The 16,897-nt window shown below is 40.8% G+C and overlaps 1 protein-coding gene across 3 annotated transcripts in view; it reads right to left on the bottom strand.

Moving 5' to 3' along the window:
• The window catches only part of LOC124876572 (clustered mitochondria protein homolog), a 28,809-nt gene extending 13,535 nt beyond the window's left edge, over positions 1–15,274 (bottom strand). For 2 of the 3 annotated variants that reach the window (XM_047379466.1, XM_047379467.1), the window contains exons 1-13: positions 15,059–15,274; positions 8,582–9,872; positions 8,280–8,431; positions 8,019–8,190; positions 6,217–6,357; positions 5,988–6,118; positions 5,761–5,915; positions 3,373–3,498; positions 3,114–3,261; positions 2,895–2,987; positions 2,531–2,749; positions 980–1,152; positions 578–889 (exon numbers count right to left, since the gene is read on the bottom strand). In XM_047379466.1, coding sequence (XP_047235422.1) covers positions 578–889; positions 980–1,152; positions 2,531–2,749; positions 2,895–2,987; positions 3,114–3,261; positions 3,373–3,498; positions 5,761–5,915; positions 5,988–6,118; positions 6,217–6,357; positions 8,019–8,190; positions 8,280–8,431; positions 8,582–9,872; positions 15,059–15,061 — 3,116 coding nt within the window. In that variant the 5' untranslated portion in view covers positions 15,062–15,274. The remainder of the gene's footprint in view (positions 1–577; positions 890–979; positions 1,153–2,530; positions 2,750–2,894; positions 2,988–3,113; positions 3,262–3,372; positions 3,499–5,760; positions 5,916–5,987; positions 6,119–6,216; positions 6,358–8,018; positions 8,191–8,279; positions 8,432–8,581; positions 9,873–15,058) is intronic. The other variant, XM_047379469.1, reaches the window with a different exon arrangement.
• Positions 15,275–16,897: the final 1,623 nt, after the last annotated feature.

Genomic DNA, 16,897 nt, shown 5'->3' with positions numbered 1-16,897 from the left:
AAAAGGAAGGATACAAGTAAGTTATGGAGGTATAGAACACAAGGAGGAAAGGAACGACAGAAAGATGAGAGGTAGGACACAATAATGGGAGAAAGGAAGAAAGAAAGAAAACAAGGGAGGAAAGAAAGGAATAAAGGAAGGATACAAGGAGGTAAGGAAAAAAAAGGAATGTACTGAGGTAAGAAACGAGGAAGGCCAGAGAGGCCAGAAAGAAGGGGGGTAGGACACAAGCATGGAAGAACTAAAGGAAAGAAGTAATGACATAAGGTGAAAAAAAGACAAAAGGTAGCAAGGAATGACACGGGGAGGAAAGACAGGACGGTCAAAGGAGCAAAGGGAGGAAAGAAGAAAGGAAGGAAGGACATAAAGGAGGTACATATTAAGGAAAGAAGATCACAAGGAAGGAAGGAAGGAAAGAAGGAAGGAAGGAAGGAAGAACAGTGGAAAGAGAAAAGTCTGAAAATACTAATATTTTTTGATACTTATTTAGACCTCGGAGATACTGAAATTAATATCCATACTTTTCCAGACTGAGTAGGAACCCTGCCAGTAGTGTGGAAGCTCTCTTCTTCCTCACCTGCTCTGGACATAGGCCTCTAACAGCTCTGGTCTCAGACTGGCCAGGCCATGAGGATGAAGCTGTGGGTAACCAAAGCTCTGACACTCTTTGGACACCTCCTCCTCTATCTCAGCTGCCTCCGAGAACCGGAAGTTCAGATCTGGGGGGAAAGTCCGCAGAAGGTCCAAGATGTAGGCCCGTCCATCGTTTCCAAATATGCCAACTGTGGAGATGGCTGAGCAAAGCTCCACCGGACTGTTGTTGTGGTCAAGGACCTCGTGACGCTGGATTCTCAGCGAGTTAACGCTCTTATCCAGAAGGTCCAAAAACCTGCCACAAAACCATAAACCTGCTGTGAGTTTTACTTTATCAGCATGGATGTGGCTAAAATGTAAGAACTCATGTGAGCGTGTCTGTCACCGTGGGTGAGTAAACACTGTTTTCCCGTTGTCATTAGAGCCGTAAACTATCTGCTCATGGTTTTTCTCCAGTAAACCAGGAATGATGGTCTGAGCAATGACACGGACACCATGATAGTCCATCACAGCCGTCCCGACAGTGTGAAGCCCCTCTATGTCAATGGATGTATATGCCTAGAAATACAAGTATCCTGTGTTGATCCCAAGAATAAGAAGGCTTTTTGTTAGTTTATCTGATCTCAGATTATCATTAAAGCATTAGGAAGTTAATTTTCTAACTGGATGAATATTTTGAATGAAATAGCACATAATTTACTTTCATAAAATTGATTTTTTTCCACTGGAAAAAATCCTTGCTTATACTGCAGATATAACAGATAGAGGTCCTCATCTGCAGTGCACTTTAAGTGTAATGTAATATGTGATAGATTAACATTATACACTATCTTGTGTTGGTCTGTCACACAAAAACCAGATAAAACTGTTTGCGGTTGTCATGTAGCAAAATGTGGAAAAGGGACTATTTGTAAGGCACCATAATTGGAAATTGGAAGAAAAGGTATCTTTTTTAATTTGTTTTCACAAATATAATTTGGAAAATTGTGATGTGCACCTGCATTTAGCCCCCTTCACTCTGATACCCCTAAATAAAATCAAATGCAATCAACTGCCTACAGAGTTTACTGAATTGGTAAACAGAGTCCATCTCCATCTGTATGCCTTGAAGTCCATGTTTCCTCTGGAGAAGCTGTAGAGGTCCACAGCTGAGGTGGATAAATCTGACAGGTAAGCTATTAGTGGCCAATTCCACAGATCTGGCCTTAATAGAATCTGCTGGTGAAAGAAACCATAAAAAGTTCTGTTTAAAGTTTTTCACAAGCCATTTAGGGGACCCAGCAAACATGTGCACACCATCCCAACTTTGAAACATAGTGGTAGCATCATCATGCTGAGGGGATTCCTTTATTCAGCAAGGACTTTGAAGCTGGTCAGAGTTGATGAGAAGACAGATGGAGCTAAACACTGGTGAATTTTAGAAGAAAAACTGTTGGAGGCTGCCCCGTGGGGAGAGGTTCACCTTCCAGGAGTAAAATGACTGTAAACATACAACCTGAGCTACAATGGAATGGTTCAGATATAGTCATGTCTTAGAGTGGCTCAGCCAAAGTCCAGGCCTAAACCCAAATAAGAATCTGTAAAAGACTTGAAAACTGATGTTCACAGAGGCTAATCTAATCTGACTAAGCATGAGCTGTCCTGCAAAGAAGAGTCAGTGTGTCTACATGTTCAAACCTTGAGGAGACACACCCCAAATAAATTGCAGAATTAACTGCAACAAAAGGTGGTTCTACAAAAATCAGTTCACAGGGGCTCAATACAAATGCACACCACACTGTTCTGGTTTTCATTAGACAAAACTTTGATAACAATGTATCAGTTTTCTCCTGTTTCACAATTACTTTCACAATTATTTAGTTGGTATTGCATACAAAATTTCAATAAAAATGTGAAAACGTTTAAGGGGCATAAATATTTTTGTTAGACACTTTACCTGAACTCCTCTCAGGTCACACATGGCGGCAGCATGAGCAGCAGCATCGCCCCCTGTTGGCTTGTAGTGTTCAGACATGTCAAATCCCTGGCTGAAGAAGAGGTTATTCCACACAAATATCTGGAGATGAGACCGCTCCCCTGGGTTTAATGGCATAACGTTGCCGTCCATGATGGATATCGCACCTTGAGCTGCAGCTGCAACAAAGTCACTGCTGATCTGCATGGAGAGAAAAACAAACCATTCAAAGTAGAGGAGGAGAAAATATATGATTACAGGCAGAGGAGGTCTAGAGAAAAAAATACTTCATTTGCTTTATTTTGGTGACGGATAAAGGGTGATTTTGGTAATGCTTTAGTTTCACCTTGAAGATGCACCTGTCTCTGTGCAGGCGCTCCTGTGGGGAAGCTCTGGGAAGTTCCCTGGATCTCTGCAGCTCCTCATTCCAGTCTCGAGTCTAAACTCACAGCACAAAACCCAAACATCAGTGCCATCACTAAAACCAGCCTGTTGTTTTGTGTCTGTGTATATCCACTACAATTTATCATAGTGTTGTTTATTGATATTGTTTGGTGTTTGCAACCTGTCCGGCTGTTTGCTCGTCCCGACCCATAAGACTTGTGTATGTCTCCTCTGTGCTGACACAGTCCAGGGTGTGATCTCTGTGAGGTGCTGCCCAGGTATAGACCTGGAATGGAGCTGGAATAAGCTCATAGGGGTGCTGATAAAGTCTGGATCATAACAGAAACATTCTTAGGATGCTTGAAGTTTTTATTTCTGATTTCAGCATTATCACTTACAGTGACCCCCATGTCTATCATTAACAAACCCAGTGTGTTCACCTCCTCCTCTGCAGGATCTTGAAGTTTTTCTTGAATGTTGGACTAAGTTGGCTCAGAAGCTCAACCAGAGAGTGACAGAGGATTTTAGGAGGTGCAGGTTTGGGGTTGAAGTTGAAGGCAGTGGACCTGGAGTAGAAAGACAATAGCTGAGTGAATGTTTCTGCAGAGGTTGTCATGTCTACAACATCTAAGGTAAGGATGTTGGTCAGCACTAGCAGGTTTTGGTATGGGATGATATGAATCACCGCCCAGAGCACCATTGCAGAGGGTGGCAAGACCACTCATAAGCAAAAAAAAAGCATCCAGAAAAAACTTTTTCTATCATTTATTTGAATGTTCAGTCATTGAGGAGAGGGTGCCCCCTTATGTTGTTGCAATGTAAGAAAACCCGAGCTAACAGTGCTAAATATGCTATGTAAGTTTCAGATTCTTAGTTGGGACTAAGTTAAAGGGTTATTTAGCTGTTTGAAGAATCTCGACTGCATTTGATCATTTCTAGTTCAAAAGCTAAAATGCTTAGACAGGTCAAACCAGGGCTATTCTACATGAAAAGTAAGTCATGGTAGTTTGCCTCTGTGTGGCCTGGTGATTGATTACAATTTGTCTAGTGTACCTCTCACTATAGATCGGCTCCAGACCCCCCTACCTTCCCTCGCTGTGGCCCTGCAAGTTTATGAAGGTATAAAAAGTGGATGGATGGATTCAAGGAAACTCTTTAGAATATAGTTTTAGTTTAATGAAACCTTTATTTGATTTTTAATAGTTATAATTTGATAATTTGATTTCTACAAATAGGTTTTCAGTTGTCTTTGCCATAAAAGAATGCTGATATTTGTTGTTGAGTAGAGATATCAATTTTTCACATAAGAACTCTGCCATTAATAATTCCCACAACTCCCTCAATTGTTATCTGCCTTCTCCTTTGATTACTTTGTTTAACTGGCATTGACATCCATACAGTGGACTGTTTCCAATCCATTCTAACTAGGGGTGTAACGGTACACAAAAATCACAGTTTGGTACGTCTTCGGGCTTTAAAGTCACGGTTGGATTTTTTTCGATGAATAAAGTAGTATGAACAGACACAGCCAATGGTGCCGTAGATGGGTCAGTCAGTCATTTTCTACCGCTTATTCCATAGTGGGTCACGGGGGAGCTGGTGCCTATTTCCAGCAGTCTATGGGCGAGAGGCAGGGTACACCCTGGACAGGTCGCCAGTCCATCGCATTGTTTTACAACAAAATAACAACTTAAAAGTGACCAATGTTAATGTTTAGAAAATTTTAATTAACACTGTCCATATTTGAGAATAAAACATTTTTAAATCGCTTTGGATTAGCTTTGATATTTCAACATCCTAATGTCCCAACTGTACTTGAATGCAGCATGAGCAGCTTTTCATCAACTGGATTCCTCCAAGTTGATTTTATATGATGTACTGTGTTTGGATGCTACAGGTAGCCATTTGGACCTCAGCTGATTTTTCCCAAGTACAGTGATGTTTACATTCAGCTTGATGTTATTTTAGATTCAGGAAAGTGCAGAGCAGAGCAAGCGATGTACCATATTGCTGTTGAAAGATGTGTTACACCCCTAATTCTGACACATAAACATGCTTTGATCTAAACCACTTCATTGTAGCTCTGGCTGTAGGTTCAGAGTCATTTTCCTGGTGGAATATGGCTCTATATAAATACAGTCGCATTTCTAGACATACGGACCACTCAAAACGCTTTACACTAGAGTTCACTTGGGGTTAAGTGTCTTACCCAGGGGCACATCAACATGTGGCAGGAAGAAGCTGGAAGTGAAACCACAACTTTTGGATTCGAAGACAACTACCATTCCTGCTGAGCCACAGGCCTCCAGGTGATATCCGAATGCCATTGATTGTCCTGGATGTTATTTAGGATATCAGGTAGAGGGAATTGAATACATATCTACACCCCACTTCCAGTTTTGTATTTGTAAAACAATTAAAAAATTTAAAAGTATTGCGAAGTATTGTGTGTAACGTGGCAAAAACATTATGTTTTGACTAAGATTATTCTAAAAAATAAACTGCAGAAAACCCCAAAAAGGGTTAGACAATTTTGAGTACTATTTAGAAGTAGTATTTGGGTTTAAGATAATACTAACTACTTTAGAAATTAAGGGATCACTAAACTATGCAGTAGTTAATTTATTTATTCCAACGGAGGACCAAAATCTCATTAACAATCAACTTTCAATTGGTTGTCAGGATCAAAAACCAACCTGCATGGCAGTCTGAAGGTCTTGAACTAGAAAATCTGTTTAAATTGTCCTGTCAGCATTAAAAAGCAAAAAACATTTTTATAGTTACATAATGCGTTGAATCTGTGGTTAGATGAGGAGTTTAAGACTCACAGGTTGCGGTAGAAACCCCTTGTGGAGCAGGTGATGCTAAGCTCTTTGTCTTCCATAGTCAGGACGCTGACATACATCAGGTCTCCGTGCATCTTCCTGTTTCCTGGAGGGGGGTTCCAGCTGCTTATGGTCAGGACTCGCAGGCCCTGCAAAGGCTACACATATCCCCTGGTGTTGTTCACTACACATCTGAGCCATGTTTTTACTTGTCCAGACAGAGTTCTCACCTTCCAGTCATCTCTGACTGGCTGCAGTGGAGTAAGAAGCCTCTCCTTACATCCAGGAAGGATGTAATCTGGAGGGCTGTAGTCCACAGAATCCTTTTCAGAAGCATGTCTCTTTTCCACAGCTTCACTGTCTGAAGCAATGAATACAGGGGTTACAAAATGGAAACTTTTTGTTTTGTAATAGACTTTTACAGAAATGACAAAAGGTAGCATGAGGGAGTGACATTACTTTGGTCTGTTCTGGTGTATAAGGACAGGTAGGATAGAGAGCGGCCGTTCACACCATTGTATGCATCTGCAGGGTCGAGGCTCCTGAGCAGATTGCATACATGTCGCAGATGAACACGAGCATCACGTACCGAGTATGAATCTGAAACAAGAGAAGCCAAGCTTTCTATTCCCTCTCTATAGTTTTGCTTATGCCTGTAAAATTATGGCTAAAAGTTTGAAGAGGGACAAAAGTATCTTACAAACCCTCACTGCTTCGGTTTCTATGGTGGCAATTTGCACTGAGATCAGACATAGCTTGATTTGTGAAAATTCACTTTTTCACATAGTAATCATATGCGACCTCCTAGCATCATTTCAATGATCTTATGGTTAGAATTACTTCAAATGGGAGCGGTTTAATCATGGTTACCTCTCAGAAAAAAACATGCTGTCATCACTGAACCCAAATCAACCAGTTATTGAATCAGCATGAACTTTTAAGGAGAGAGGTCCAGCTGGAATGAAGAAAGCTCCAGGGTGCACAAGGAAGTCTGGCAAGTACCAGAACCATCTGCTAAAGAGGATTCAATCTAACTTAACCTTTGAGCTTGGTGTGAAGAAGGGCCACAAAGAAGCCAGTTCTGTCCAGGAACATCATTAAGGATAAACTGATGTTCTGCAGAGAGTACCAGGTTTGGACTGCAGAGGACTAGGAGGAAAGTTATTTTCTCAGGTCAAGCCCCTTTCAGGCTTTTTTGAACATCTGGAAAAGTTCTACCTGGAGAAGAAAAGTGGTGAAGCATCCTCAGACAATTTATGTGTGGGGTAGAGAGTGGACCCTGCCTACAAACACTGGCATGAATAAATAATGGTATCAATACATCTTCTGCCAAATAATACAGGAGCAATTTGATCAAGAATAATGTTTTTTTTTCCAGCACAATGAAGCACATTGTCACAAGAAGGCTGTGACATCCTCCAAGCACCGGTAACACCTGAAATGGGACAGCATCAGTCGGTAATCAGCCCAGGGATGATATCTGTGACGGCAGAGTGAATTGCAGAAAAAAAGGTTGACACTGTAAATACTTTCCACAAACTTCATTATTTCCAAATTAAAGCCTTTAAAACATATGAAATATTTAATATTGAATTTTAGTATACCATAGAAACATCTGAGAAAAAGGTCTAACAGCACTGAAGAGCCTTTTCTAACACTTTTGGCCATGCATGTCATTCATAATACAAAATCATTAAAAGACAATAACTAGTTTTTGTATTGATAAATAACACTTTTGTATAAAACCACAACTATACATATGAAATCTGCATCAGAAATCATCCCGAGTTTGGAAATGACCCAGACATTGTCAAGCATTCTTCTTCAGGCTTTTCGGCTAGCGATCAGAATTCTTGGTTCCGTCAACGAGGGCAAGTCGTCCAGGACCTGCAGAAGCAAAGCAGCTTGGGCAGGTACTCACATCGGGTAATCACAGATGCTTCTATGAGTCGTATTTACAGATATAAAAAAAGACCCACAAAGCCAAATGATTTGAGGGCTTCTTGTGTTTTGTAAAATTTTTAATAGTTAGGTTTCAGTGTTTGATTACTTCTTGCACAACTACACAGTCTGAAAATGTAAATGTAAACAATTTTCAGCCTTTTTAAAACGGTCTTTGAAAGTGTCTAAAATGTTCAGAGTGATTGTCTTGTAGTTTTCCGGGGCTAAAGTCTGAGGAACATACTGTTTCAACTATACACTTGATTGTCATGGAAAGAAACAAGTTGTAAGGATGAGCGGAGAAAGGAAGTGTCAGTTACCCTCCACCACCCTGATCAGAGCTCCGTCCTGAATGCCCTGGATGGAGCGGAGCTCGCTCAGGCTGTCGAGGACGGTGTTTCCCAGCTGCAGGGAGAAGCAGGTACGGTGGCAGGTGATCTCATGATCCATAAGCACCTGATGGAGCTCAGACACCAACATCTGTCCTGATACCTGAGAGTGGAGGACAGGCAGAGTGATGGACCGAAAGCACATAAAGGCTCTGTGAAGCACTTTTAGGAAAACATAGAACAAAGTAAAACCTGAAGCTCAAAACATTCTTTTCCAGGCGGCTGAATTTTGACAGTAAAACCCTCCTTGTAAAGATCAGCTACATGTCCATGGCTTGGCTCAGTTCTTCTTTCATTAGGCAGTGGAAGATCCGCAGTGATTCCTGAAGCCACACCTGAAGGTACTGATGTCAGAGGAGACAAGACAACAGCGTGAACATAGAAACATTTTACAGAGGAAAATGTCCCTTAGTTCTGAGAATTAAACCTTTAACAATACAATAACACATAACTTCATACATAAAGATGAGCAAGGATGGTTTACAATCACCAACCTTTGATAAGCGGTGCTCCCAGAAACACTCTGTCAACTAAAAACAGGGTCTTCTCCTCCTTCTCTGCTCCTTCCTCCTCCTCCTCAGCTGCCTCCTTCTCTAAGACATGTTGTACATCAGCTTGGTCTTGTTGCTCCTCCTTTTCTCTCTTTGCTGGCTTTATGTTTTTCTGATCATACATGTGAGCCTCAGTAACAATGGACTGGTCTATTAACTCATCTGTGTGGATAATTAGGGGGTCCGTTTCATTTCTTACTCCATGAGCTAACAGCACCGATGTCTCTCCTGGATCTTCATCACCGCGCTCACTCTTAACTTGGAGGTCCTCATGACATCCAACGGAGCTAAAACGATTGACAGTGGTATTGCTTTCATGTTCTGCACCGATATTCTTTTCCATGCTCCCTGTATTGTGTTCAATCCTCACAATGATTTTATCTTTGCCATTTTCACAGTGCTGCTCTGTCCATACAAAACCTGGAGCATTTGTCACACTCTGTTGCCACCATTCTTCAGTGGTTAACCCTACTTGTAGCTTGATATTTTTCTCTATTTGTGGTTTTGGTTTTGTTGAAGTTGTGATTTCTTCACACTTTTCTGGTTTATTGTTCTCTCCTTCTCTTCCTGTCAGCTCTGATTCTGTGGAACCTTCTGTGTTTATGCTTTGTGGTTCTGCTTTTTGTAAAGTCTTGAGGTGTAAAGGTTTGTTTTGTGATGTTTGTGCCTCTAAGAGCAAATCTACCTGCTTTGGTTTTTCTTCCCAGCATATTTCTACCTCAGCTGTCTTCAGAGTCTGATCACTGCACCCGTGTATATCTGTTTGTGTCTGAATTTCTGCCTCTGAGTCTGTCTGAGTCTCCACTTCAGTCTGTGCCTCAACCTCAGAGAAAACCCTGTTACCCCCTTCCCTGTGGCTCCTTATTTCTCCTTCATCTCCTGGTTGCCCCGCCTCTAATCCCTGCTCCTCATCCTCCTCAGAAACCAGCAGACACACCATGGGCTCCACCAGAGTTACTTCGCCTCCAGGGTTGGTGCTTAGTATGATGTCAGGAAACAGAAAATGCCCTGGCTCAAGAACTGGGTTTGTTATACCAGTTGAAGGGTTTATTATACCGTCGTTGAAGTTGTACGGCAAGCTCAAGGAGTCAAAATCGCTTTCCTCACTCGATAGAAGAGGGGATTGCTCGGCGCCACCTTGAACTGGTGCATCCTGACTCTTGAAGAAGCTCAATAGTGCATGGCAGCACTGGAAGATATTTCCCATGGTTGCTATGTGCAGAAAACTGTCCAGCTGAAGAAGCAAATATCAAAGTGTTCAACAACAATAAGCATTTATGATCATAAAATGTGTACAGGTACCCACTTTTCAGGAGTACAATTTGTATTATTATACCTATTAAATACAGGTCCTTCTCAACAAATTAGCATATTGTGATAAAGTTCATTATTTTCCATAATGTCATGATGAAAATTTAACATTCATATATTTTATATTCATTGCACACTAACTGAAATATTTCAGGTCTTTTATTGTCTTAATACGGATGATTTTGGCATACAGCTCATGAAAACCCAAAATTCCTATCTCACAAAATTAGCATATCATTAAAAGGGTCTCTAAACGAGCTATGAACCTAATCATCTGAATCAACGAGTTAACTCTAAACACCTGCAAAAGATTCCTGAGGCCTTTAAAACTCCCAGCCTGGTTCATCACTCAAAACCCCAATCATGGGTAAGACTGCCGACCTGACTGCTGTCCAGAAGGCCACTATTGACACCCTCAAGCAAGAGGGTAAGACACAGAAAGACATTTCTGAACGAATAGGCTGTTCCCAGAGTGCTGTATCAAGGCACCTCAGTGGGAAGTCTGTGGGAAGGAAAAAGTGTGGCAGAAAACGCTGCACAATGAGAAGAGGTGACCGGACCCTGAGGAAGATTGTGGAGAAGGGCCGATTCCAGACCTTGGGGGACCTGCGGAAGCAGTGGACTGAGTCTGGAGTAGAAACATCCAGAGCCACCGTGCACAGGTGTGTGCAGGAAATGGGCTACAGGTGCCGCATTCCCCAGGTCAAGCCACTTTTGAACCAGAAACAGCGGCAGAAGCGCCTGATCTGGGCTACAGAGAAGCAGCACTGGACTGTTGCTCAGTGGTCCAAAGTACTTTTTTCAGATGAAAACAAATTCTGCATGTCATTCGGAAATCAAGGTGCCAGAGTCTGGAGGAAGACTGGGGAGAAGGAAATGCCAAAATGCCAGAAGTCCAGTGTCAAGTACCCACAGTCAGTGATGGTCTGGGGTGCCGTGTCAGCTGCTGGTATTGGTCCACTGTGTTTTATCAAGGGCAGGGTCAATGCAGCTAGCTATCAGGAGATTTTGGAGCACTTCATGCTTCCATCTGCTGAAAAGCTTTATGGAGATGAAGATTTCATTTTTTAGCACGACCTGGCACCTGCTCACAGTGCCAAAACCACTGGTTTACTGACCATGGTATCACTGTGCTCAATTGGCCTGCCAACTCTCCTGACCTGAACCCCATAGAGAATCTGTGGGATATTGTGAAGAGAACGTTGAGAGACTCAAGACCCAACACTCTGGATGAGCTAAAGGCCGCTATCGAAGCATCCTGGGCCTCCATAAGACCTCAGCAGTGCCACAGGCTGATTGCCTCCATGCCACGCCACATTGAAGCAGTCATTTCTGCAAAAGGATTCCCGACCAAGTATTGAGTGCATAACTGTACATGATTATTTGAAGGTTGATGTTTTTTGTATTAAAAACACTTTTCTTTTATTGGTCGGATAAAATATGCTAATTTTGTGAGATAGAAATTTTGGGTTTTCATGAGCTGTATGCCACAATCATCCGTATTAAGACAATAAAAGACCTGAAATATTTCAGTTAGTGTGCAATGAATCTAAAATATATGAATGTTAAATTTTCATCATTACATTATGGAAAATAATTAACTTTATCACAATATGCTAATATTTTGAGAAGGACCTGTACATAAATAAATAAGATGCCATCTTTTTCCCCCATTTTCATTAGACAAACATGACTACATGCATGTACTAAACAAAGATCCCTAACAAGTCATGAGAATATGGCTCAAGCAGGTGATGTAGGCCAAACATCAGCATCTGTTAAAAGCCAGTTTTGTGCCTGCTCCTTCTAAGGTGCCTTGTTCTAAAGCTGCAAAACCCACTGGACGCTTGAAAAACAGCAACAAAGTATTTTTTGTGAGATTAATGTTGTGATTAACGTTTTAAATACTTGTGTAAATACAGGAATTTCATGAAATCATTGTATTCTTACTCAGGAAAATCAAAGGGGTCTGCGCCTAGCCCCTTGAATACAAAGTTGCCCCACCAATCAGTCCATTAGCTTTCAGTGTTCTCAGGAAAGTAATTTGAGAAAAAATATGGAAAAACTAATATAAGCATGGCTATAAGATGCATAAAATACTTGGTTTACATACACTTAAAAAAATACACATAACCACGTTTTCCACAGTTTAAAAGTAAATCAAACTAAACTGCTCCTGTTTTAGGTCAGTGAGGATTAACAAAAGCATATCTTACTGTTCAATACCAGAACTATCTTTAAATCTAGGTCTTTATGTACATTTCCGTAAGATTTTATTGGAATTTACTTTAAGATGATTGATTTGGGTCAAACATTTGTCTTTGTCTTTCTTCAAGCTTCTAACAATATAGTTTGCTGAAAATTTGGCCTATTCCTCCAAAAATAACTGGTGTAATTGAGGTTTGTAAGCTGCCTTTCTCAAGCACACCTTTTCAGCTCTGGATGCACATTCCCTATGGGACTGAAATCAGGGTTTTGTGATAGACACTTTGTAACATATTTAGATGTATGCTTAGGGTTATTGTCAATTTTGAAGGCTCATTTGTGTCCAAGCTTCCAAATGATGTATTTACCTCATGATACTATTTTGTGAAGTGCAACTTTCCCTCCTGCAGCAAATCATCGCCCTCAACATGATGCTGCCACTCCTGTACTTTACAGTTGGGATGGTGTTCTCAGGCTTGAAGCTTCTTAATTTCTCACCAAATGTAACATTATTTATTACAGCAAAACACTTCAATTTTAGTTTCATCAGACAAAAGGTCATGTCTACTAAAGTTATGGTCTGTGTCCCTGACTGCATGTTCAAACTGTAATCTGTATTGTTTATATTAAGTTTTTAAAGTAATGCCTTCTTCTTTTCTGAATGTCTGAACAGGACTTGATTCACCTTGGAGAATGAAAGTCTCTTACCAGCTTCAGCCAACATCTTCACAATTTATTTTGCTTTTATTCTGGAGTTGATTCACACATTTTGAACCAAAAGAAGTTTCACCTCTGAGACACAGAACCAATATTCTTCCTTAATGGTATGACGGACATTCCCATGGTGTTTATAATAGTTTAACCTGTTAAGCCCTAAAGGGTTTTAGAGCAATTTCTGCCTGAAATTACAAACCTTAAATCAAGTATAGCTCCATAGTCTCCAAGACCTACATGCAAACTTTTGGTACCTGCATAAAGGTAAGACATAAAAGAATATTTGTCCAGTGGAACCACTTTTGTAACTGTTACTATGTCTGATTTAATTGTGATTAAACAAAGAAAAAATTAACAGGTTTTAGCCTCGCCAAACGTTTTTTCTAAATGAACACAGCAAAACACTATGGAAATCCTTTAGAATTCCTAGGAGAACCTCCAGCTTGGATTCATCCACATCTTCACTATAACTGCAGCAAATTTGGACTGAATAATTTGAAGCAAATATGTTCCATAAAAGTTTTAGAGGACAATGTGCCAGGTGGAAATGGCAGTTAAGCAAAGGGTGCCAAAACTTTCCCAAATGTGTTTTTCACCTCATAAAAAGGAAATAAAAGGGAATCTGGTCAAATAAAAGTACTGATTTCCCTTGTAGGAGTCCTTCTGCATATGACATAGCCTTTGGTTATGACATTACCCTGTGTATCTTAAAAATGTACAGTGGCAAATATAACTGGACGTTAACGGAGTGGCGCGCAAGGTATCAGCTGGCGGACAGCAACAAGCAGATTGTAATGTGCAAACAAATTACATCACCAGAGAAAGTGCTAGAAAGACAAGTTATGCATTGTAAGCAAGGTGAGTGTCTCTAGTTTGTTATGATATGAGACATGTGGAGGTGCTGCAAAGAGAAAGGTGCTTTTTGTACCGTTTTGTTTACAGAGTCAGCAATGTCTAAGGGACCTTAAAATGTCATCGCCTGTGTTTAAGTTGCTGTAAAACTAAAAAGTATTTGTGCAAGACTCATTTTGGGAATTGTTTTGTAAAGATTAAAGCCTCCTCTTGCAATATATTTAAGAAAAAAAAAATGAATTGGTGGAGTTTTACCTAGTTTAATAGACTGCCAAAAAGGAGCGTGGCCTAGCAAGCCTGAACAGATGAACTTGGCATCTTCAGGCATCTGGGAATTGTACCCAAGGATGAACCAGGCATGTGGATGTCTACAATTCCTCTTGATATCTTGGCTGATTACTTTTGATTTGTCCATGATGTCACACAAGGAAGTGTTTTCACACTTGTTGAAAGGCATGATAATCTTAAATATAGGTAGACGTTTGAATTTAAAGAGAGTAATAGAAGATTCTGTATGTCCATATTCTGGTATATAGTCAATATAAAAAAATTTGGTAATCCTAGTAGACTTTCAACAGACCATTTAATGTGAGGGGAAAATGCATTTTTATACAAATATCTGGTTTTAGCTGTATGTGGAGCACTAGATCCAACTTCCTTCACATTCTTACCCTGGGAAGGGCTAAAGGGTCCTGCTAAATTTTCTGGAACATTAAACTTGGCCTAAGAACACAGGCACAAGATATTTGTTCTCCAGCTGCTTGAATTGTTTAAAGATTGCTGTGGATGAATTACTGTCAACACAGGAGTAGAAATAATCAGTTCAGATCTCAGTCTTCAGCAGTATTGTAGAACTTCAGGGTGTGTTTTTCACAACATGACATTACTAAACAATATAAAAGCTAATAAGCAAATATAATAAGCTAATACATCTGTTTGCATAGAACAACTAAGAGTATACTAAGCTTGCACCCTCCATAAGTGTCTTGATTGTGTTTATGCAAGCAGCTTAAGGACAACAGCTGATGACTGTGTGATTATAAAGATGTCCTGGCGAGGTGTCAACCTACATAAACTGGACAACCTCAGATTTTAAATCCAATCATGTGGATAGTGCTGAGCATGTGGTGAAACCTGGAAGAAAAGTTTAAAAAGTAAGCCGAGGATTAATTTAGAGTTTAAAGGCCAACCATATGATTATTAAGAAAAAATGCAGCTGTGGTCCTTGTTATTTAGAACACCACACCTTGCTAAAGCTCATGAGAGCATAATCTGTTGCAGGGAAAGGATTCTTAAACAAACACACCAAGAATATTACATCAGATCTGTAAGACCTACCATCCAGTGAAGAAAGAAGAAATCTATCACTCCCTGTCATCTTGTCTCAGATCTTCTGATTCCCATCTTGATTAAATCACAGAGCAGAGTTTCTCAGGTTTTCCTCAGTGTGTATGAGGCGCTCTTGTCCTTGCAGTGCCACCACGTTACACAAACTGTGTCCTTCATGAGAGGGGAGAGAAAGGGGAGCTGTCACAGAGTCTGTGGGCCCTCTGCCTGTTCAGGCAGTACCCAATCGTGGCCAGCAGAGGGCACCCTCTCTGCTGCACATGATGTAACTTCCTGTATGATTCAGATGGATGTATGCAGGTGGCAGGATGAATGTATTACTGCCATCTACTGGCGAAAAACGATTCTGTTAAAAGTAAAAGCTTACATACATAATTATTTTTCTCACCATTTTGTAATGTTACAAGCAAACATTTTATATATCTTGTTTTTTTTTTAATGATTTATATTCTGCTCTTTTAACCTGATTTCCATGACTAACATCTAGAGCAACAACTGCCTTTGGAAGTCAACCCATTAGTAAGAAGTCCATAAATCATGAAGACCAAGGAACACACTAAACACCTTAATCTGTCGACTGGACAATTATTAGTCCTTCACCCCACAAATATGACTTTTATTGAAGAGTGGCATAAGGATAGCCACTGTTGATAGAAAGCCACAAGAAGTCCTGTTTATACCCATGTAGTGGACACAGCAAGTAGAAAAAGCTGCTCGGGCCAGATGAGACCAACAATTAACTTTTTGACTGACAAGCAAAACACTCTGTGTGGCCCGAATACACCATCCTCACTGTGAAACAGGGTGGTGGCAGTATCAAGCAATAAGATAATTTTCTTCAGCAGGAACAGGGAAACTGGTTAGAGACAATAGAGAAGTAAAAGTCTACAATGGAATGGTTTGTATCAAAGCATATTTATGTGTTAGAATGGTCCAGTCAAAGTTCAGATAAATCAAATCAGGAATCAATGGTAGTAATTAAAAATTGACGCTGCAGGGCATACAAAGCTGGTAGAAACAGGATAAAGTGTCATAATGTTAACTGCCGACCTGACCCACATGCAGAGAACAACCAGAGACAGATGAGATTAGTGAATGTTTATTTAAACAAATGATCCGGGAAACACGACTGGAACCGTCTGGCTGCGGGAGATGTGCAGTTACAAACTGGACCTCAGAAAACGCACCAGAACTGATTGTACAGCTTACAGGTTAGCGCAGGGAAACCCGCCGGGGGGAATGGTCATAGATCCAGTGGTGTAAGAGAGAGTGGCTCGCCTTGACCGCCGTGTTCGTTGAGACGGGGCCGACAGAAGGTGCTGGGAGGGCGGACAGGATTCGCTTCGCTGGTGGCTCACAGAAGAGTCAGCCCGAAGGTTCAATTCGGGACTTGGTTCAGACCGATGCTTTAAATCTCTGGTCAACTCCGTCGGATCCAGAGAGTAGGCACCTGGAAGTGTCAGGACAGGCAAAATCAGTGCAAGTTTACAGAAAATTTCAGAAATAACTTTCAAACTACGAGAGTAGGTTTCAGGGGAGGCCAGTAGCTGTACCGCAAGGGCAAAACGCCCAGTTGATAAGCCTGATGAGCTGCACCTGTCCCTTCTCCAGCACCTCCAGGCAACGGCACCTGACGGTAAAATGGTTAGCTGCAGGCAGACACACCACGGACTCTGACATAAAGTGTGTACAGAAATTGTTTCTGCAGGCTGAATTTCTGTTCTTTACAATTTTAGTTCATGAATGGAACAAAGTCTGCATAAACATGGAGGGCTTTACTATATGACAACAATTTTGAATAACATTTATTTTTAAATTCTTCTTTAAATT

The sequence above is a fragment of the Girardinichthys multiradiatus genome, chromosome 11 (assembly GCF_021462225.1).
Source record: "Girardinichthys multiradiatus isolate DD_20200921_A chromosome 11, DD_fGirMul_XY1, whole genome shotgun sequence".
Taxonomy (NCBI): domain Eukaryota; kingdom Metazoa; phylum Chordata; class Actinopteri; order Cyprinodontiformes; family Goodeidae; genus Girardinichthys; species Girardinichthys multiradiatus.
The sequence above is the reverse complement of the archived record's forward strand: the minus strand, read 5'-3'. Positions and strand labels throughout refer to the sequence as shown.